The sequence below is a fragment of the Hemibagrus wyckioides genome, linkage group LG11 (genome assembly GCF_019097595.1).
Source record: "Hemibagrus wyckioides isolate EC202008001 linkage group LG11, SWU_Hwy_1.0, whole genome shotgun sequence".
In the NCBI taxonomy this organism is placed as follows: Eukaryota; Metazoa; Chordata; class Actinopteri; order Siluriformes; family Bagridae; genus Hemibagrus; species Hemibagrus wyckioides.
In genome coordinates this window covers 25,124,457-25,143,841 of record NC_080720.1, presented here as the reverse complement: position 1 = coordinate 25,143,841, position 19,385 = coordinate 25,124,457, and the positions used below count along the sequence as shown (strand labels likewise).

Sequence of the window (19,385 nt, the reverse complement as noted above, 5' to 3'; positions counted from 1 at the left end):
ATGTAGATATTACTTGTTTGGATGTACTGGACCAGTAAACTTTACAGAAGGCTGGTTGTCTGATGACTGCCCTGTGCCATCTGCCTGCATGTCAGTTACCTGTGGGCTGGTGAGGGTGCCACTTATTAATGTGGAGAGTGAAGACCATTGGCTTTAGCCAAAGACACTGCTGGGGGAATTATATATTGTCCATCACCTTCCTGATCACTTAATTTCCGGGCAAGAAGATTCAAGGTCAGTGGCACTCATTCAGTCTTTTGAAGTAGTTATCAATTTTTCCCAGTTTACCGACTCCAGTCCAGTCAGGAGCACCGGCAATTCTTACTTTACATGAAAGATTTGCTAATATATTTATATATAAATATATATTTATATAATATATATATATATATAATATATTTAGTCAGAGAAATAGACTTACAGCATACTGATTTTCTACAACATACCATTCCATTGCTGGATGATGTTCCAGCATGTCAGAGATATTGCTGTCTCCCCATCTTTGTATGATTTGGGCAAGGCCTACATTCAACAACTGATTGATGTGACTATAATGCAATACTCCCTTTGCAACATTAGGATGAAACCTGCAGAAATCATTCAGGGACCCAAAAGAATGGCTTGGGCAGGTTACACAAGCAAGATTAGGGTTCGTTGAACATTTCTGTGTGTCCCAGCTTGCCCTCCTTAATTACAAGCACTGACCAGGTTGATCATAATGCAGGAGTGCTTTTTAAGCTTTCACCAAACTCCTCATCCATGTTCTTCAGAGTAAAGCTGACCTGAAAGTGCCCAGGGTTTGACTGGGTTTTGTACAGAGCAGTTCAAGTGCCAAAATGACTTCAAATAGAAGTGCTCATCAGCCTCCATGAAAAATCATGGTCATCAAGGGGATAGAATGTATGACCTATATTATTGCCACTACTGTAGATGTGGCAGGATGTGAAAAATGGTGCACTGAGTGCGAATACTTTTGGAAGGGAAACTCATTAATCACTAGGCTTTGGCTTGACTTCAATATAAGAACAATTGAATCATCAGTTTACAAGAGGTTCAGCAAAAAGAGTGCATAGAAACAGTAATTTCAATCAGTCTGCATTCTCTGTTAAAGCTACAGGAGAATGGGACGCTATTCTCGTAACTATTAGAGAATTGGACACATACAATTTATTTAGAGTTTAGAATGGTGTTCACTTTTTCTGTGTTAAATTTTCATAGCTGTCATTTATCAGCTGTCATCTGTCACCATCCTGCTATCCTGTCAGTTTGCCCTCATACATGGTTTGAAACAGGATTAGAAAACCAGATAAGCAAACACAAAACTGAGGCTTGTTATAGTCAGATATGTGTGTGCATTTATCTCTGTGTTTTCATTTTTTGTTACTAAACAAGTTTAAAAAGCAAACATATACGTACATGTTGCACACATACATGCACTAAGTACTTTAAGAAACACCTCTACACACTCAGGTCCTTTCTTGAACCTAATATGCCCAAAAATCACTGTGCCAATCAACCACATTATCAACAGTCAACAAAGATTGGACAGTCTGGTGACAGAAAATCTAGAATCTTGATCTTGAATGCACAACACATTGAACCTTGAGGCAGATGGGCTAAAACAGCAGGCAGTTCTTATCTGTCTGTTAAGAACCGAAAGCTGAGGCTTAATGGGCACAGGGTCACCAAAACTATACAGTTGAAAACTAGAAACACAGCCTCATCTGATAAATCTCTATTTTTGCAGAGGCACACACATGTCAGGGTCAGAATTTAGCAGCAACAGCATGTATCCATGGACCCAAACTTTCTTGAAACAACAGTCCAGGCTGCAATGTTTTCTTGGCACACTTTGGGCCCATTATTACCTATCAGTTATTGCTTGAATGCCACAGCCTATTGAAATTTTTTTCCTGACCATATGTAATTCTTCATGGCCACAATATACCCATCTTCTAATAACTACTTCCAGCATGATAACATACTGTGTCCATCCAGCCATTCATTCATTCATTCATTCATTCATTCATCCATCTGTTTCCTGTACTTCTTACCTTACACAGAGTTGCAGGGTGGATCCCATGGGACTTGGGCATGGGAGACACCCTGGACTGAGTACCAAACCATTGCAGGGCAAGATTGCACACACTCACACAACCATTCACACACTTTGGACATTATAAGGATGCCAATGAGCCTACAACACATGTCTATGGACTGGGGGAGAAAACAAGAGTACATAGAGAGAACCCCCCCAAAAACATAAAAGCTAAAGCATTCACGCTCTCCCACAGGGCAGAAGCAAGAATCAAACCTCCAAACTGGTTAGCAAAAATTGCTAAACACTAAGTCACTGTGCCCCACACACAGAACACAGTATGCAGATCACACAGGGCTCACATGGTGAAATAGATAAGCTCATCTGGGTGTTGTCTGGAACTGTGGTAAGCGATTGTGGCGAACGCTAGAGTGGAGCTAAGAAGTTGTGTATCTAACCAGATGGATAGTTTTTTATTCTCCTTGCTTGTGTATAATGTGTTTTAATGTATATATGATAAGTAAGTATAAAAGAAATGTACAGTACTGTGCAAAGGTCAGAAACCACCCTGTTGTTTTCAAATGGTCATTCAGTATTTATTTATGCAGGTCAGTAGTAAAGTAACAAAAATAACATATTCACTGATTTCATACTGGTTTATTGCTTTTATGAGTATAATTTGTTTGAATGTTAGATACAAAAAAGCAATGTGGATGCAGACATTGAACCAACCAAGATGTGTACCAGCCCAAATAATTCAGTCAGTGTCATACATTTTCTAACTTAGAATCTAAAAATTGTAACACATTTTTTTTTGCACCAGTACTTTCTACATTATGGTACTACATCCATACTCCATAGGAGCTCGTTGAACTGAAGGGAGGGTCTGATCTTTGTCAAGTCTAAAGGAAGTTACACACTGGTTGTACAAGCTGTCAGTATCGCTTATGGTGGCTTTCACTGTCATCTGTGGTTAATGGAGGTTTTTCTGAGCTGCTTATCAATATCTACAGAGCCACTTGAGTTTAATCATGTCCTGTCAGACTGCCTGTTTGGAAGGCTAGAGTTGCCCTTCAGTCTTTCATGGGGGTATTAGCATGTTTAGTATTTTAAAATATTTAGTCTATTAAAACAAAGTTAGGTATTAATTCAATCCACTGAAAATAGGAAGAAAAATGCCATTTAACTTTTTTAAGTTGCTCTGCACTATTGTAAAAATAATTATTGTGTTTAATTTCAGATTTTGCACACATGCACTGATGAAACAATTCTTTTAAATGAACAACATATGCAACATTTTTTGTCTTTTTATTTACTATATCTACTAAATTTTAAAACATTATTTAAAAACAGTGTTAGTAGGTACATGTTGGTTGTACATGTTTTGAAACATATTACAAACTTTCATTATTAAAGAATTCTTTATAGTTAAGTAGAAATTAATAGATTTTAATGGAAACAAAATCATAGATGTGACTCCAGTGTTAATACATTTTATGTATCATTTTATGTATTAATACATTAATACATTTTAATAATAGTATAATTTTTAATAAAACATTTTCGGTATTTAAGATACAACACAGTTGGTAATAGAACCCTCTTTACTAGAATTGTTCACTAGACTAAGCTTCACTCATGGTCTCAGTTTTTATTTCTACTCTGCTGTTTATTACTGTTGCTGAGTTTCCCTCTACCTCTGTTATTTCTTCCTCTGGCTCCCACTCCAGGTCAGCTGTGGCATCCTGATATTGCTGGTACTCAGATACTAGATCATTCAGGTTGCTCTCAGCCTCTGTGAACTCCATCTCATCCATTCCTTCTCCTGTGTACCAGTGCAGAAAAGCCTTTCTGCGGAACATCATGGCAAATTGCTCCCCGACTCGCCTGAAAATCTCTTGGATTGCTGTGTTGTTTCCAATGAAGGTAGATGCCATTTTAAGGCCACGTGGTGGGATGTCACAAACAGCCACTTTAACGTTGTGGGGGATCCATTCTACAAAGTAATTGCTGTTCTTCTTCTGAACAGTGAGCATTTGTTCATCCACCTCTTTAGTGGACATGTGGCCACGAAAAACTCCTGCAGCAGTGAGGTAGCGGCCATGCCGGGGATCACATGCCGTCATCATGTTCCGGGCATCAAACATCTGCTGGGTGAGCTCAGGAACAGTGAGGGCCCGGTACTGCTGAGACCCTCGAGGTGTGAGAGGAGCAAAGCCAGGCATAAAGAAGTGAAGGCGGGGAAAGGGCACCATGTTGACAGCCAGCTTGCGGAGGTCAGCATTCAGTTGACCAGGGAAGCGCAGAGAAGTTGTGACACCACTCATAGTCATAGACACAAGATGATTCAGATCTCCATAGGTTGGAGTGGTGAGCTTGAGTGTTCGGAAACAGATATCATAAAGAGCTTCATTGTCAATGCAGAATGTCTCGTCTGTACCCTCAATCAGTTGGTGAATGGACAGTGTGGCATTATATGGCTCCACTACCGTATCAGAGACTTTAGGAGAGGGCATGACACTAAAGGTATTCATGATTCGGTCTGGGAACTCTTCACGGATTTTGTTGATAAGCAGGGTACCCATTCCTGAGCCAGTACCACCACCCAAGGAGTGAACAAACTGGAAGCCCTGCAGGCAGTCACAGCTTTCGGCTTCATTACGGACACGGTCTAAAACTTGCTCAACCAGCTCTGCCCCCTCTGTGTAGTGACCTTTTGCCCAGTTATTTCCAGCTCCAGAAGTTCCTGTCAATTCAATGCATGAGGAAATCGGTTACATTGACAGAAACAGAAACCTAAAAAGTGTTAAAAGGGTTAGGGTTAGGGCTTTGTAATACATATGTGCATGGTAACCTTTATGTATTATATATCTAAACATACAACTAAAAAAATGACACAGAGCTTTATAGCGTATTCAATCCTGTATATAATATCAGGTGCATTACGCCTTAGCCTTAATACCTGAGCGTTTGGTCACACTGGCTGCTGAGGAAAAACAATTTATCATACTTACTGATTTATTCCCACCAGTAGATTTTACTGTGATTGATAAATCTCTTTCTTGGTCTCACCATGTATGAAGTTGTCAGGCCTGAAGAGTTCTCCAATGTGACTGCCCCTCACACTGTCTATCGTTCCCGGTTCCAAATCAACCAGCAGTGCCCGGGGGACATACTTCCCACCTAAGTAAACACAACAAGACACATTTATGAGTAATTATTATGTAGATTTATTTTTGAATGACTTTAAAACATTTGATTCTTAATAGAAAATTAAAGGCTTTACTGAGCTGTTATGGAGCAGGAACAATTTGTTATTGTAAAGATGTGTTAAACATGACACCTTTGGTGGCAGACCACCAAATTTATAAATGAACAAAAGTATAGGAACAGTAGCAATAGTCTTACAGTCAATGAAAGCAAAGAACAATCAATATTTGGTTGCTTGTCCCTTGCTTGCAATAACTGCTTTAAGAAGGAAGCCCAACTGTTGCATTCTTTTTTGTGTTGAACTTTCAGGTCTGTACTGAAGCAGTTCATTGAAATGCATGAACAAAATGCATTGGATTATGGTCAGGTGACTGCCTTGGCCAGTCTAAAAAAAACTTCCACTGTTTTCTTCTAATAAAGTCCTTTGTTGTGTTGGCAATATGTTTTGGGAAATCGTCTTGTTGCATAATGAAGCTCCTAATCAAATAGACTGGATGCATTTCTCTGGAAATCGGCTGACAGAATGTTTCTGTAGACAACTGAACTCATTCTGCTGTTAGTATCATTAGTTACATAATCAAAATAAAGATTTATGAGCCCATTTCAAAGGCAACCATGCGAGCCCAAGCCATGGCGTTACCTCTACTGTGCTTATCTGATGTGATTGTTTTGGATCATAAGCCTTTTCATCACTTTGGTATGGGATAATGTTAGTTCCATAATTTTTGTGGCTCATCTCTGGTCTATCCCTCAGATACCATTGTCATTCATACTGTTTAAAAAAATCAATCTAATAGGGCATACCTGGCCAACAAGAAACACCTGCCAGTCACATGCTCCAAGATTTACTTTAGCATTTAGAATTGTTACATTCTGGAAAAATTCACTGTGCAAACTTTTACAATCTGGGATGCAGTTCTGCTGCTAGTCAAAAGGGGGTCCATTTTCTTACAACAGTGGAGAATGTTCACTTAAGAATGATGAAAAACATGTAAAAGAACATACAAGTTAATATTAATAATTAATTCAATATTTTTAGGAGACTCCAGCAGAGATATGTTGCCCTCTGCACAGTGCATGGTCTGTGTGAGCTATACAGAACAACAACTGGATAATTTAAAGCATCATTTGTGTGTCTTACAGGCCAGCTTGTACAGACATATGGAAGAAATATGGTTTATTTTGGAGCTCATTAAAACATTTGGGCTACTGAGTAAACCACTGAAAATAAACAAAAAGATTAATAGTGCACTCCTGTCTATATCAGTATCTGTATTATTGTAATCTAAGTGATATATGCACATTCAGTTTAAAAAATTGTAAATGAAATGGGGGTATTGTTTTATGAATACTCATAAGGGAGGGGATGTCAGTAAAACAAGTTATGACTTTAAGAAACAAAAATGCAAAAAAACCCACAAAATAATACAACATGTGTCTGTAAATGTCTGCAGTACTAAAGCTAGACACAGACACTTTACCCAAATAATTAACTACAGAACAAAATACACTCTTCTGTATTCAAGTCTCTTACCATTTGCCTCATTAAAGTAGACGCTGATTCTCTCCAGCTGAAGGGCCATGTCCCCCTCATAGATTCCCACTGCATTGATACCATGTTCGTCACTGATAACTTCCCAGAACTTAAAAAAAAAAGCAATGTTCAAAAACAAGACTACACATCAACTTCAGTCATTGAATTTATTTGCAAACTAACTAAAATGAAGAAAATGTACAATTAAATATGTACACAATACTACTACTAATGTGTAATGCACTAAATATGTACACAATATTGCAATCTTCAGTAGCTAACCATTCTTTTGGTTAATCTAAAACACCATTTTTCTTGTACAAAACACAATGCCGAAGGTATTCACCTCAGTGCCTAAATAAATATAAAAAATTTGCATGTTTTCATATTTAAATATGTTTAACTTTTAAACCATATTATTTTTCTCATAAAGGAAACCTTATAATCTTACTATTGCGAGTGGAATTAAAATAACAATTTTATCTATCACATACCTTTGAACTGATTTGATTCCCACACTGTCCGATCTGAAGATGAACAATCTCACGCATGGTGATCAGGCTCACAATACCAAGCAGAAGATAACTGCGAGCGCTGACTGTGAGTATTATACTGATGATGATGTCATTATTAGGGAGTCTCCCCCACTCTCTTGTTAATTTATATACAGAAAGGCTATTACAGTCACTTTTGAACTTATTAAGAGATTAAGGCATATTATTTCAGGGGTATATCATGAATGTATACTTTACCATTTCTAAAATGTTGAATTCCAGACATAACATTATTAAGCAATGTTACATCATCACTAATTCAAGTAATGCACATTATTAAAAGTTTACCGTTATAAAGTGCATTACAACTTATATTGTGAGTGATATTATAATACTATTAGTTTTTATAAATGAGAGTGAAAAATTAATACTGATATCCTTATATGCTAGCACGTATGCTTTCTCAGCGAATACAACTTGACGAAAATACTGTCAGTGAAGTACGTGAGATGACGTCCTGCCTATCGTGCCTGTGTATGATAAGACTATCTGGGCCATTCAGACACAAACTGGTGTCACATTCATTCACCACAATACCACCACTTGTCACCAGAGGTCTTAGTTTCTGGAGTTCTGAACTTATTGCCATGGCAATTGGTTGCTTATGTTGCGTATGTAAAATATGCAACAGCCATAGCCTTTTTGGCTTGTTCTACAACTTACACTACTACAACTAGCACTAGGCAAATGTAGACATCTGCCTTGGTCCCCCAGAATTTATGGACCCCTAAAAATGCAAATTATATATGTTTTTAATAATTAATGCTAAATAATGCATGCCAAAAATGTAAATATCAGCTAATAGGGCCACATTCCTATATCACAGGATTGAAGGGCGTGTGGTGCAGTATGAGGTGTGATGAAGTTTTTTATAGTTGGATGTTTGTCCATTTTTGGCTTTGTACCGCAGCATGATTCTCTGCATCACAGAAATAGATGGGCATTATTGAAAAAGCAACTGAAGGCAGTTTCAGAATCAGAAAGTGAATGTGAACTACTTACTACTAATTAGTACCTGCTTGATTGCTACTTCTGCTAACATACCAGCACCAGAGTAATAGCAGCAGAATCAGGGAAAGAATCAACTTTGCTTAATCATTTGCTTATTAGTGCTTGTGTCCCAGAGATAAAGCTGTACCAACCGTTAGCTTTTTGGTTCATCCCCCAAATCACACCTTTATTCCATACCCCTGGCTGCTACAAGGAGATATATGGCCTCCACAGAAATCCATTCTAGTCATTATTTTTCTATAAACTAAGACCTACCAGTCCCAGTCCAATGGGGGGTGGGGGGGTAATAAATTTTCAACGTTTAGTTGAAAGAGTACTTTTGTATATAGTGGATTGCTGACTTCTTGTGTCTGAAACAACATACTTTCGAATAAACATTTATGCCTTACAAAAAAGGGGAAAAGAAGTGTACCACATGTCTTATGCCATGAAACGCTGCAAGTCATAGTTTGCTCAAACTCACCCACTCACTTTTTTACCCATTGCCCACCCATTTCTCTTCACCAGCAGCCACTATGCCTCTTACTTGTAACAACCAGCTCTGATTTTGGCCATTTGTTGCAACCAGTGGCAATGCGATTGCACTGTGACTAAATGTGTCACTGCTGTGGTGCTATTTCCAATATACTCACAAGCTAATCAACTTTTACACTGGATGTGTGCATTTTGCCCTTAAGTTTTACTACTGCCCATGCCTCCTGTAGCATGGGTGTGGTTTGAAACCCTACAAAAAACACTGCCAAAGAATTCATGTTCTAATGGTCATTTTAAGCCTCTAATCAAAACAGCACATGAGCTAAACAGTTAAAACATGTTATGGCTCATCTTTTTGTCTTGCATCAACATAAGGTTTCTAAGGTGTAGGTGGTACTGAGTTTGTATATAGGACTGTAGTGTTCAGTTTTGAATGTCACACTCCATCTTGTCCCAGAGCATGCATTTCTGACCAAAACAATTAGTAACTGGTCATAATTAGAAAACAAAACAGATATATGTGCTAGGGTTATACTACATATTATGCTTATTATTGCATAAATATAGATAATGAAGCTTATTCTTTTTAAGTAATATCTATTCTTATTGTTTTAAAATCACTCTATGTAACACAGTTTTTGTTCCTGGGTAGCAAATGTTATTTTATAATTGCTTGTGCCACATAAATATAGAAAATGGCAATATATAAAATTTTGCTTTTTTAACCAGGATATGACCAGGAAATTTGCTGATTTTTATTAAGAAAATGGGAAAATTTACATCTTTTCTTTCATGGAAATAAAAACAAAACAAAACCATATGAATCAAAATTAACATGCATTTTTTATACAAAGGTAATACAAAAATGACCACAAAAGATTTAGAGGTTTTTTTTATATTTACGATTATATTGTAAATCACTTTCATGAAGCAGTCCCCAAATGTATTCTCATTTTATATTCTTTTTATATTGTCCTAGGAAGTGGCATTCAAAGTCCAGTCTATGCGGGTGGAAGCACTTGCCTCTCTCCTCTGAGTGCACTGCCATGTTCACCCTCAATTTGTTCATCAAGGATTCAAAATGCCTAGTTCCCTCTGCAGTGGTAGCAATAGCACCATTTGGGGGCTCCCACTTGAAGTAGTTCATCCCCACAGCAAACTTGGTCCGCTGTGGCTAGTCACACCTTTGGTAGTACACCTATGTCTCCCAGCTGTCCCAAAGACAAAGATCGAAGAAAACCTTGGTAAAACCTATTTGTTATCCTTTTCTGATGACCACCCAGCCATACTCATCATATTTCAGGGCGTGTACCAATATCTTAATGCTGTGGTAATCCTTTAAGGTCAGGAAAAGTAACAGATTTGAAATTTACTGTTTTTTTCTTACTTTATGTGAATGAGAAGATGCAAGGAAAATAATAAGGAATAATAATTAAAATATATAGATTTCAAAATAACAATATTCTGGTCACAAGTAAGTATGAAGGGAATAATGGCTATTTTCTACTTTTTGTGGTTTATTAGGACTTACTACCCAAATACTTACTAACCAAGAATAAAAACATGTTACATAGTGTTATTAATTGTATCATGTCTATAGTGTCGTGCTAAAGTTTGATATATTACTCAAGTTTAATATGTCTACATGACTTATAAGCATGCATGCAGCAGCAGATGGGCATCTAAGAGAAATATTAATGAAATACTGCCACCTCCTGGAGTAATACATGAATTATGTTTACACAAGACTATTTTTTTTATTCTGGTTACACACCCTAATTTCAACTTCTTGACTGCATTGGTTGTTTCAACAACACTAATACTACTCAGATATCCTGACAATTTCTTGAATATGTGTTTTTCTGTTTTTCTGGTTGGAATTTTGTGAAAACTTCATGCTGGTTTTAACATATAAGTTCTGTTTATCTATTTCAAGAAGATTATACAATTGTAAAGAAATCGCTACAAAAAGGAAAGAATTAGAAATGGAAATGTTTTAAAGCAGGGAAAGAAATATCAGCAAGATATTAAACATTATAAATAAAACTTTTCTGTAATACAACAGATTAATAACTGATCTATTTGTTTTCTTAGTGCACAGTGACCTTCACCCTTCTGTGGCAGAAATAAACACTATCTTCTGTATTTATTTGTGCTCTAATTTCAGTGCCTCTGATGTCTCTCATGTCTCTTAACGTGCTTTCATATATCCATGTCTCTATGAAGATTTCTGAATCTCCGTTAATTTGGTATTTTGACCTTTTTTATATTTGGCTATGAAGTCTTAAGTATTTGTAAATATTTTTTATTTATATAAAACAGTGAATACGATGTGTAAACTGAATATGATTTGTTTTCAATAAATTATTACACAGGTTGATTTATCTATTTATTTAAGTATTTGGGACAATTTTAAAAAAGCTAAAAATGTATTGATTGTGCGACGTTTCAAACAACATCGTTTCAATGTACGATAAGCAAAACAACGTTGTTGCCGGGAGAGAGACATCGATTCTGCGCTGCTTCAGTGTCAGTCTGCTGTCTGGGTGATGTTCAGTGTCAGTCTGCTGTCTGGGTGATGTTCAGTGTGAACGCTCTCCTGCTCGTGCGGCATTGCTGAATTGACAGAGAGGTTCGGCTGGAACATGAACACGGGTTTAATGTGAACGCGCTCGGTCTAATGCGTTATTGTGTCTAAACGTATCAGATATTTGGCAAGCGCTTGGTAATACTCCGAATTTCCCAGCACGGGAAATTCCTCGAGACAGATGACCAGTAAATAACGGGCTACGAGAGAGAGAGAGAGAGAGAGAGAGAGAGAGAATGTGGTCTTGTGGCTATCCGATATTTTCAGGAATGTTTACATTACATTCTAAGATCACTGAAATAAACATTTCTTTACTGTGTGTAAAAAAAACGATATTTAAGCGCATCTTGTCATGGATCTTTTAGATTCATTAAAGTATTTTTGTCGCTTCAAACTATCAGCACATTGGTGTGCAATACCCTGAGATACTGTGTTATTACAGAAGTCAGTGTGTGAGTGTGTGTGTGTGTGTGTGTACTGAGCTCCGGTGTACGGCGGTGTGTGTTTAAAGAGGGCGCCTTCGGTCCGCAGAAGCCCTACTTGCTGACGTTTTTGTGAATGTCATGTGATTAGCCGCGGTCCGTATACAGGGTTCAATGAGAGCTGTTTGCCCCACCCATCTCTTCAACGCTATCTAGCTCAATGTACGATTCAATGAGAAAAGGGAAAAATCACCAAAAACACTCTCGGCAAGCGGATCCGATCGCGTCCATCCGAGAAGTGACACGTTCCGTCTGCCAAGAGCTTGCTGTCATTGCGGTATTTGTCTTTTTAAACGGGTTCTCTTCACGGCTGTACATGCACATGTATAACCCTGTCTTTCTGCAAGGCGAATTCAAAACGGGTAATACAAAGCGGAGCCTGACAGCGGACTCTGCCTAGAAAATGCAGTGAAAAATATCGAAGAATTGCGTTGTTCGGAACAGCTGCGCGTGCCGCGTGCGCCGTTAGCGAAGCCATTCGGATTGTTGGTGTGAAGCGAGCTTACGGATGTGAGGAGAAATTCAAATTACATCAGCTAACGGAGAAGACAAAAAAAAGCGCCTCTTTTGATTTGAATAGCCACAAAAGCCATCGGTTCTCATTGCAGAACAGGAGGAAAATAAACATTTAACTTGGGATTTCATTCAAAACAAACAAAAAACTAAAGAAAACAACAACAACAACCTAAAAAACTTCTGATGTTCTGACATCATTTCATAGCGGAGTTTAAAAAGGGTTCATGTCGGCCACGGCTCGAGGCGGAATGAACCGCAGGCCGTCCATTTGTGGAAGATATCTATCTCTTCAGGGTTTTTTTTAAAAACGTTCCTATATCCCCTTTCCCCGTCTTAGGGTGTCGGTGAACGGATGTAACAGGAAAGAAAATTAAATACCCGTTTCGCAGTTTCCGATGATTTTGCGAGGAGCGCCGGCCGCGACTGTCATTTTGGGGAAGCGACTATGGATTGCCGACGAGAAATTTGTTAAATCACACTGGGATTTCTGCAACAGCAAGACAAAGACCTTCATGTAACGCCGTGGACGCACACCGCGAAGTGTAAAACTCCCGCTCGGATATTACTGCACCAAAACGCTCGGGAGGACTCGGCCTTGTGTGTAGGCCGGCCTTGGTGTTTTCACCACCATCACAAGCCTAAAGCTCCTACTGAGCACTCACTCAAAGGCATTGCTTTAATATTGCTCCCTTCATCCCTTTAAACGATTGCCCCCATCCAGCCTCGTGTGCTGTTCTTCCTCGGAATGTGCACATAGAAATGTCAGAATTCCCAATCCTTGGAATTTGAACACGTGCCAATCAAGGAAATTTTGCTATTTGATCATACTTTACATTCATTCCCCATCCACAAAAACATTTTCTTTTTTTTATTGGGACTTTGGGAAGATGGGGTGTTTGGGCAACAGTAAAACAGAAGACCAACGTAATGAGGAGAAGGCCCAGAGAGAAGCAAACAAAAAGATAGACAAACAGTTACAGAAAGACAAACAGATATACAGAGCGACCCATCGGCTACTACTGTTGGGTAGGTTTTTTCAAATGCAATAGTACTGCTTATTGCTACAAAAATATATGTACTGATCATTTTATGCCTGATCAACTGTTGATGGCTTTCTGATGACCTAATTTGTCTGAGGTGACTCAGGTGTGTGTGCATGTGAGTGTGAGACAAAGAGCAAGAGACAGATCTGTGGACCAGAATCATTGTGTTCACTGTGAATATTATCTGCGTACATAACCAGCTGCATCACTTTGGCCACATTAGAATATTAGAAATACACACTTCTTCACAACTTGTGTGTTCATCCTGAGCCTTAAGAGCGTCACCATCTGCCAGGTTTTTCCAGTAAAATATATTCTGTCGTTACAGCGTTTGTCAACTTTTGATATTTTCTCCTCACTTTCATGAAAGGCTTTCCACTAGATTTTGGAATGTGACTGTGGGGATTTGCCCATTCAGCCACAAGAGCATTAGTGGGGTCAGGCACTGATGTTGGGCAAGAAGGCTTGGGGTGCAGTCAGCTTTCCACTTAATTCCAAAGTTGTTCAGTGGGGTTGAGGTCAGGGCTCTATGCAGGCCGTCCCCATACTGTTTCCACAAATTTCGAAGTATACGATTGTCTAAAATGTATTTGTATGCTGTAGCCTTAACATTACCCTTACCATGGGACTAAGGGGCCTACAGCCCCAGACCACTATTCCTCCTTCATGCAACTTTACTGTTGGTATTATGCATTCCATTAGGTGGGATTCTCCTGGCATCTGCCAAACCCAGATTCATCCATCAGACTGCCAGAGCTCCAGAGTCCAGTGGCAGCACAGTTTACGCCATTCCAGCTGATGCTTGGCATTGCACATAGAGATCTTAGGCTTGTGTGCAGTTGCTTAGCCATGGAAACCCATTTCATGAAGCTCCAGACACACAGTTCCTGATGTTGTTTCCAGAGGCAGTTTGGAACTCTGTATTGAGTGATGCAACAGATGATGGGAAATTTTCATGTGCTATGTGCTTCAACTTCCACTCGGCAGCTCCACTCTATGAATTTGTGAGGTTTACTGCTTTGTGGCTGAGGTGCAGTTGTTCCTAGACACTTCTGTTTCACAGTACTAGCACTTACTTTCTTGACCAGGGCAGGTCTTGCATGGCAGAAATGATTTATGGCAAAGGTGGCATCCTATTACAGTGCTAGGTTTAAAGTCACCAAGCTGTTCAACAGGATTGCTGAAACTCCTCAATAATTAGAAGTTTCTGTGTGTGAGAAAGTATAGATTCTATGTTTTTATAACATTAAAAAATTTTTTTTTTAAATGACTGCATATATTTGGATTGCCACCTGAGATAATTTGTTTGTTTTTAGGAGTTGGTGAGGACCACACAATTGTTATTTAGGCCTTGATAAATGGAAATATATCATAGGGTGTAATTTCTTTTTCAAATGATCGTGTTTATACAGTTACATCTTCTCCAAAAAATATTGGAACAGTGCCTTTTTGCTATACAGTCATGGCAATTGGGTGTAAGAATAGATCATAATTTTAGCTTTCATTTTCTGATATTTACATCTACATTGCATGTGCCAAACAACTTAGAACATGACACTTTCTGTTTGAACCCAACCAGAAGTATTGTAATATGTGGCTGACGGGCATTTCTTGCTACTCTTGGTTGATTGGTTGTTTAAACAATTAATATTTCTGAAAGCAAAGATTGTGAAGACTGTATTTGTTGTTAAAAAGGTTGAACCAAAATGAAGACCAGAGAGATGTCTCTGGGAGAAAAGCAAGCCATTTTGAGGGTGACAAACAGTAACTGCAATACAGTAACTGTTGATGAAGGAAACATTGTGAGAGCTGTGAAGAAACGTACAAAAAAAACAGTCACTGACATCTCCAACAACCCACACAGGGCAGTGGTTATTATAATTCACCATTTGAAGAAGATTTTGAGAGCAGAAATATTGAGCTGAAACATAAAGATGCAAACCTCTAGCACTTATCAGCAGTAATATTAGAATACTAGAAGGCCAAAGTGGAATTTACAAAGAAATAGAGATGATTAACTTCTACCAAAGTGATAAAGATGTCTAAAATGTGGATGAGAAATGATCTGCTCATGATCTAAAACATACAAGCTGACTGGCCAAGCATGGTGCAGGTAGTGATATGACTTAAGCTTGCATGGTTGCTTCTGAAATAGGCTCACTAATTTTTATTGATATAACTCATGATGATAGCAGCAGCAGAATGAATTAAGAAGTCTACAGAAACATTGTCTGCTAATTTACAGAGAAATACATCCCATCAAATTGGAAGGAACTTCATTATGCAGCAAGACAATGACACAGAAATCCTTGCAAACACAGCAAAGATTTCAACAGGGGAAACGTGTAAGGTTTTGGAATGGCCAAGTTAATCACCAGACATTAATGCAACTGACCATGAATTTTACTTTAAGACAAGACTGTAGGACACAAAAAACCTGAAAGAAGCTGCAGTATGGAAGTATTTTTCAGACATTTTTCACAAGGAGTTGCAAATTGTATTTGCCCACAGATTGTGACACTATTAAAATGAAAAAGCCAATTGTGTATTACCGTTTGCCTTTTCATTTACAGAAATGTACAGTGCCTGTCAAATTTCAAATGGAAACACAAAGTCCATTGGCAATTGCATTTGCTATGTGTTATTACCCTATCATATTCATATAGCAATACCTATAAGCCAACTTGCTCTTTCACTTTCTCTGTACTGTATTCGGAACCTTCAAAAAATTCTAACAATCATAAATCCTTTTGCGTTTGCATTTTTGATGCCTTACACAGAAACCTGTCAGTCAGTGCTGGGGTGTGAATGTGTGGGTTCATCAGTCACAGAAGATCACATTTTAGCGTGCCTTTCAGTCAATGGCCAAGATGAAAAGTATCCTGAACAGACGATTGTGCCAATGAGCAAATATTGTACATTTTGTTTCTTTTGAGCGAAAGTTAATAAGACAAAATATAATATTTCCTAAACACAAAGAAAGGTTAATATTAACAAATATAAATCTAGCTAGCTCTTGCCACTGTTTCCTTACGTGAGTACAATGACAAAATAAATTAAATAAATGTTTACCAAACTGGCAATTTAAATTAATATCCTTTTTTAATTTTATTAGAAAAGTGTTTTTTTTGTATCTGTGTGAAATTTGAAATAATTTCATTCACTTTGTTTAATAATAAATATTTGTCTTTTTTGACAACTTAGTCCAGATTCCTTCCAAATTTAATCCTTCACCAGTATATTCCAGCCTATTTCTTCCAAGATGGTGGCACGTGCAGACTCATCAGCTGGGTGCTCCAAGACAGGGACACAATTAACAATTTGGAGGGGAGGCAGTATTAATGGGAAATAAAGAACTAACTGAAATATTGACATTAATGGCTCCAAAAGGGAAAAAGATTGTCCAAATGAGATATCATATAAATCAGAAACAGAAGGGATGTTCAGCACAATTTCCTTTTTAGTCATTTACTTCAAGACACTCTAAAATGTGGTCAACTGTGACTGACGTCACTTCCAAATACAAACGCCCCACAGTATACTGCCCCAAGACTGATTGACAGGTTTCTGTGCAGGGCATCGGAAATGCAAAGTGAATTACAATTCCATTTAAATTTTGGCAGGCTCCATATGCAACACTGTGAAAGTGAAATAGCAAATGGGGTAATTACTGTTGCTATTTCAATATGACAGGGTCATAACTTGTAAGACGTGGGAAATGCAATTGCAGATGACTTTGCATTTCCATTTGAAATTTGTCAGACATTGTACATTTGTGTAAACAAAAACAGTATTTTGCAATTTGCATTTTCATTTCAATTATGGCACAATTTATGAGTCCACAAATAAAAAACGCACTACCAAATACAATTTGCAATTCCTTTTGAAAATTGTCCTGAAAATACTTCCGTCGCTGGCTTGATGTAATTATTGTCAAGCATGTTATATGTAACCAAATGTGTTATTTCAAGGTGTTATTTACTTTAATTTACTGAAAGAATATCTGTTGCTCTCTATTCACTCACCTAATAATAGGGTGGGCTGCCACCAAAGGTGCCATGTTCTAAGCTGTTTAACACATCTTGTTGTAAATATCAGAAATTTAAATCTAAAATTTCCTGATCTAGATTTGGCCGTTTCATGACTTTTGGGTGGCACTGGGCAGTGCTCTGCTGGAAAACCTTGGGTCATGGCCTTCATGTGGATGCTTGGAAAGTATTAGGCAGGTGGTTTTAATGTTATGTATTATATACCGTATGTTGGTAAATGGCTGTAAAGCACCATAGTGGCACAGTGGATTTACATTTAGTGATGCTAAAAAACTCTGTAAAAGGCGAAACCCACAGAGAGCTGAAAAACAATAATGAAAGATGCCAACAAACCATGCCATAAGCTACACTAAAGGAAAAATGAAAGTATACTCTTATATTTTTATTTATCAGCACCTGAATATCAATTGGCCATCACCAACCTTTAAAAGCACAGAACCTCATACAAAAACACACAAAAATTTCAATACATAGTGATTTTCTTTCCCCCACAAATGGGGAAAAATGGGTAAAACAACATTCAGAAACCAGGTGGAAAAAATTAGTGTACCCTTCCAGCAATTACTGAGAGTAATGTAGCTCAATGGTACTAATGAAATGCACACCATTAGTTAATAATCAAGAAGGGTGATTATTACTATAAAAGCTTAATTTTTGGCATGGTGGTGTTCTGGGACATTTAGGTGTATGTCCATATGATGCCAAGAAGAAAGGACATCGGTCATGACCCCAGAGAAGCAAGTGTTGATTCATATCAATCCAGGAAGTATTATAAGGCCATCTTCTTTCTAGACAATTTGAAATTAACCATTCAAGAACAATCATTTACAAATGGAGAACCTTCAAGACAGTTGCTGATCTTCCCAGCAGTGGATGTACCAGCAAATTCAGTCCAAGGTCAATGCTCGGAGATATAAAGAAAATCCCAAGAGCTACATCATGTGACCTACAGGCCTCTGTAAGCATCTTAAATATTTATGTTCATGATAGCAAAGGACTGAACAAGTATGGCTTTCATGGAAGGGTGGCTAGGAAAAAGTCCCTTTTCTCCAAAACGATTATGGAGCACAACTTTGGTTTGCAAATTTGCATCTGAACAAATAACAGTTCTAATAATAATAAGTTCCAAAACATTATTTGGACTGATGAGACTAATGTGGAGATGGTTGGTCATCATGCACAGCACCACGTTTGGCAAAAACCAAACACAGTGTATTGACGCAAACACCCTATGCCAACTGTCAGACATGATGGTGGAGGGGTAGTGATTTGAACTTGTTTTGCTGTCTGAGGAGCCTCGAAACTTACAGCCATTTAGACAATGAAGAGTTCCAAATATGAGGCCATCTTTCTATCAGCTTATTATTAAAATGAGGGTATTGAAATGGCCAAATCAAAGTCCAGACCTCAACTCCATTGGGATGCTGGGGCAAGACCTTAAAAGAGCTTTGCATACATTAATGCTCTCATTGAACATAAGCAATGTTGTAAATAAGCGTTCTAAAAAAAGTTTAAAAGTTTTAAAAAATTGTGTGAGACATACATATATATACCTGCAAAAAATGTTTACTTCAAGTTGTAAAGTTCAGTTGTTGCTAAAGGTCGTTCTGCATTATGCTACTGAATTATAGGGTGATATTTATTTAGGGTCCTATTTTTTTTTCCACACCTGGTTTTTGAATGTTGGTTTACTTTTTGGGAAAAAAACTACATGCTGAAATCTTTTGTAAAGCATTGTATCTGTTAATATTTGAATTTGTTTTGGATTTCATTATTGTTACAACTGAGTTACAAAACTAAATATCCGCAATGGTTTTTGAACTAGTATAAACATGGTTACTACCAAATGCAACCAAATAGACTTGATTAGATAAAATCAGGTAGATA

General features: G+C 37.8%; 2 protein-coding genes across 4 annotated transcripts in view; one reads left to right on the top strand and one right to left on the bottom strand.

The window, feature by feature from the left end:
- Positions 1–2,639: 2,639 nt before the first annotated feature.
- On the bottom strand, positions 2,640–8,220 carry tubb1 (tubulin, beta 1 class VI). Its single transcript, XM_058402427.1, has 4 exons — positions 7,277–8,220; positions 6,783–6,891; positions 5,111–5,221; positions 2,640–4,784 (listed from the first exon to the last, which is right to left on the bottom strand). The coding sequence occupies exons 1-4, from the start codon at positions 7,331–7,333 to the stop codon at positions 3,664–3,666; spliced, it is 1,398 nt and encodes a 465-aa protein (XP_058258410.1). The 5' UTR covers positions 7,334–8,220; the 3' UTR covers positions 2,640–3,663.
- Positions 8,221–11,918: 3,698 nt separating this feature from the next.
- gnas (GNAS complex locus) overlaps positions 11,919–19,385 on the top strand; it is a 44,973-nt gene continuing 37,506 nt past the window's right edge. For 2 of the 3 annotated variants that reach the window (XM_058402430.1, XM_058402429.1), the window contains exon 1: positions 11,919–13,432. In XM_058402430.1, coding sequence (XP_058258413.1) covers positions 13,294–13,432 — 139 coding nt within the window. In that variant the 5' untranslated portion in view covers positions 11,919–13,293. The remainder of the gene's footprint in view (positions 13,433–19,385) is intronic. The other variant, XM_058402428.1, reaches the window with a different exon arrangement.

Coding starts and splice junctions, on each gene's coding strand:
- tubb1 (XM_058402427.1), bottom strand. CDS start 7,333: ATGCGTGAGATTGTTCATCTTCAGATCGGACAGTGTGGGAATCAAATC. Junction 6,892..7,276: donor GGAATCAAATCAGTTCAAAG/GTATGTGATAGA, acceptor TTTTTTTTTAAG/TTCTGGGAAGTTATCAGTGA. Junction 4,785..5,110: donor GCCTGACAACTTCATACATG/GTGAGACCAAGA, acceptor TTGAATTGACAG/GAACTTCTGGAGCTGGAAAT.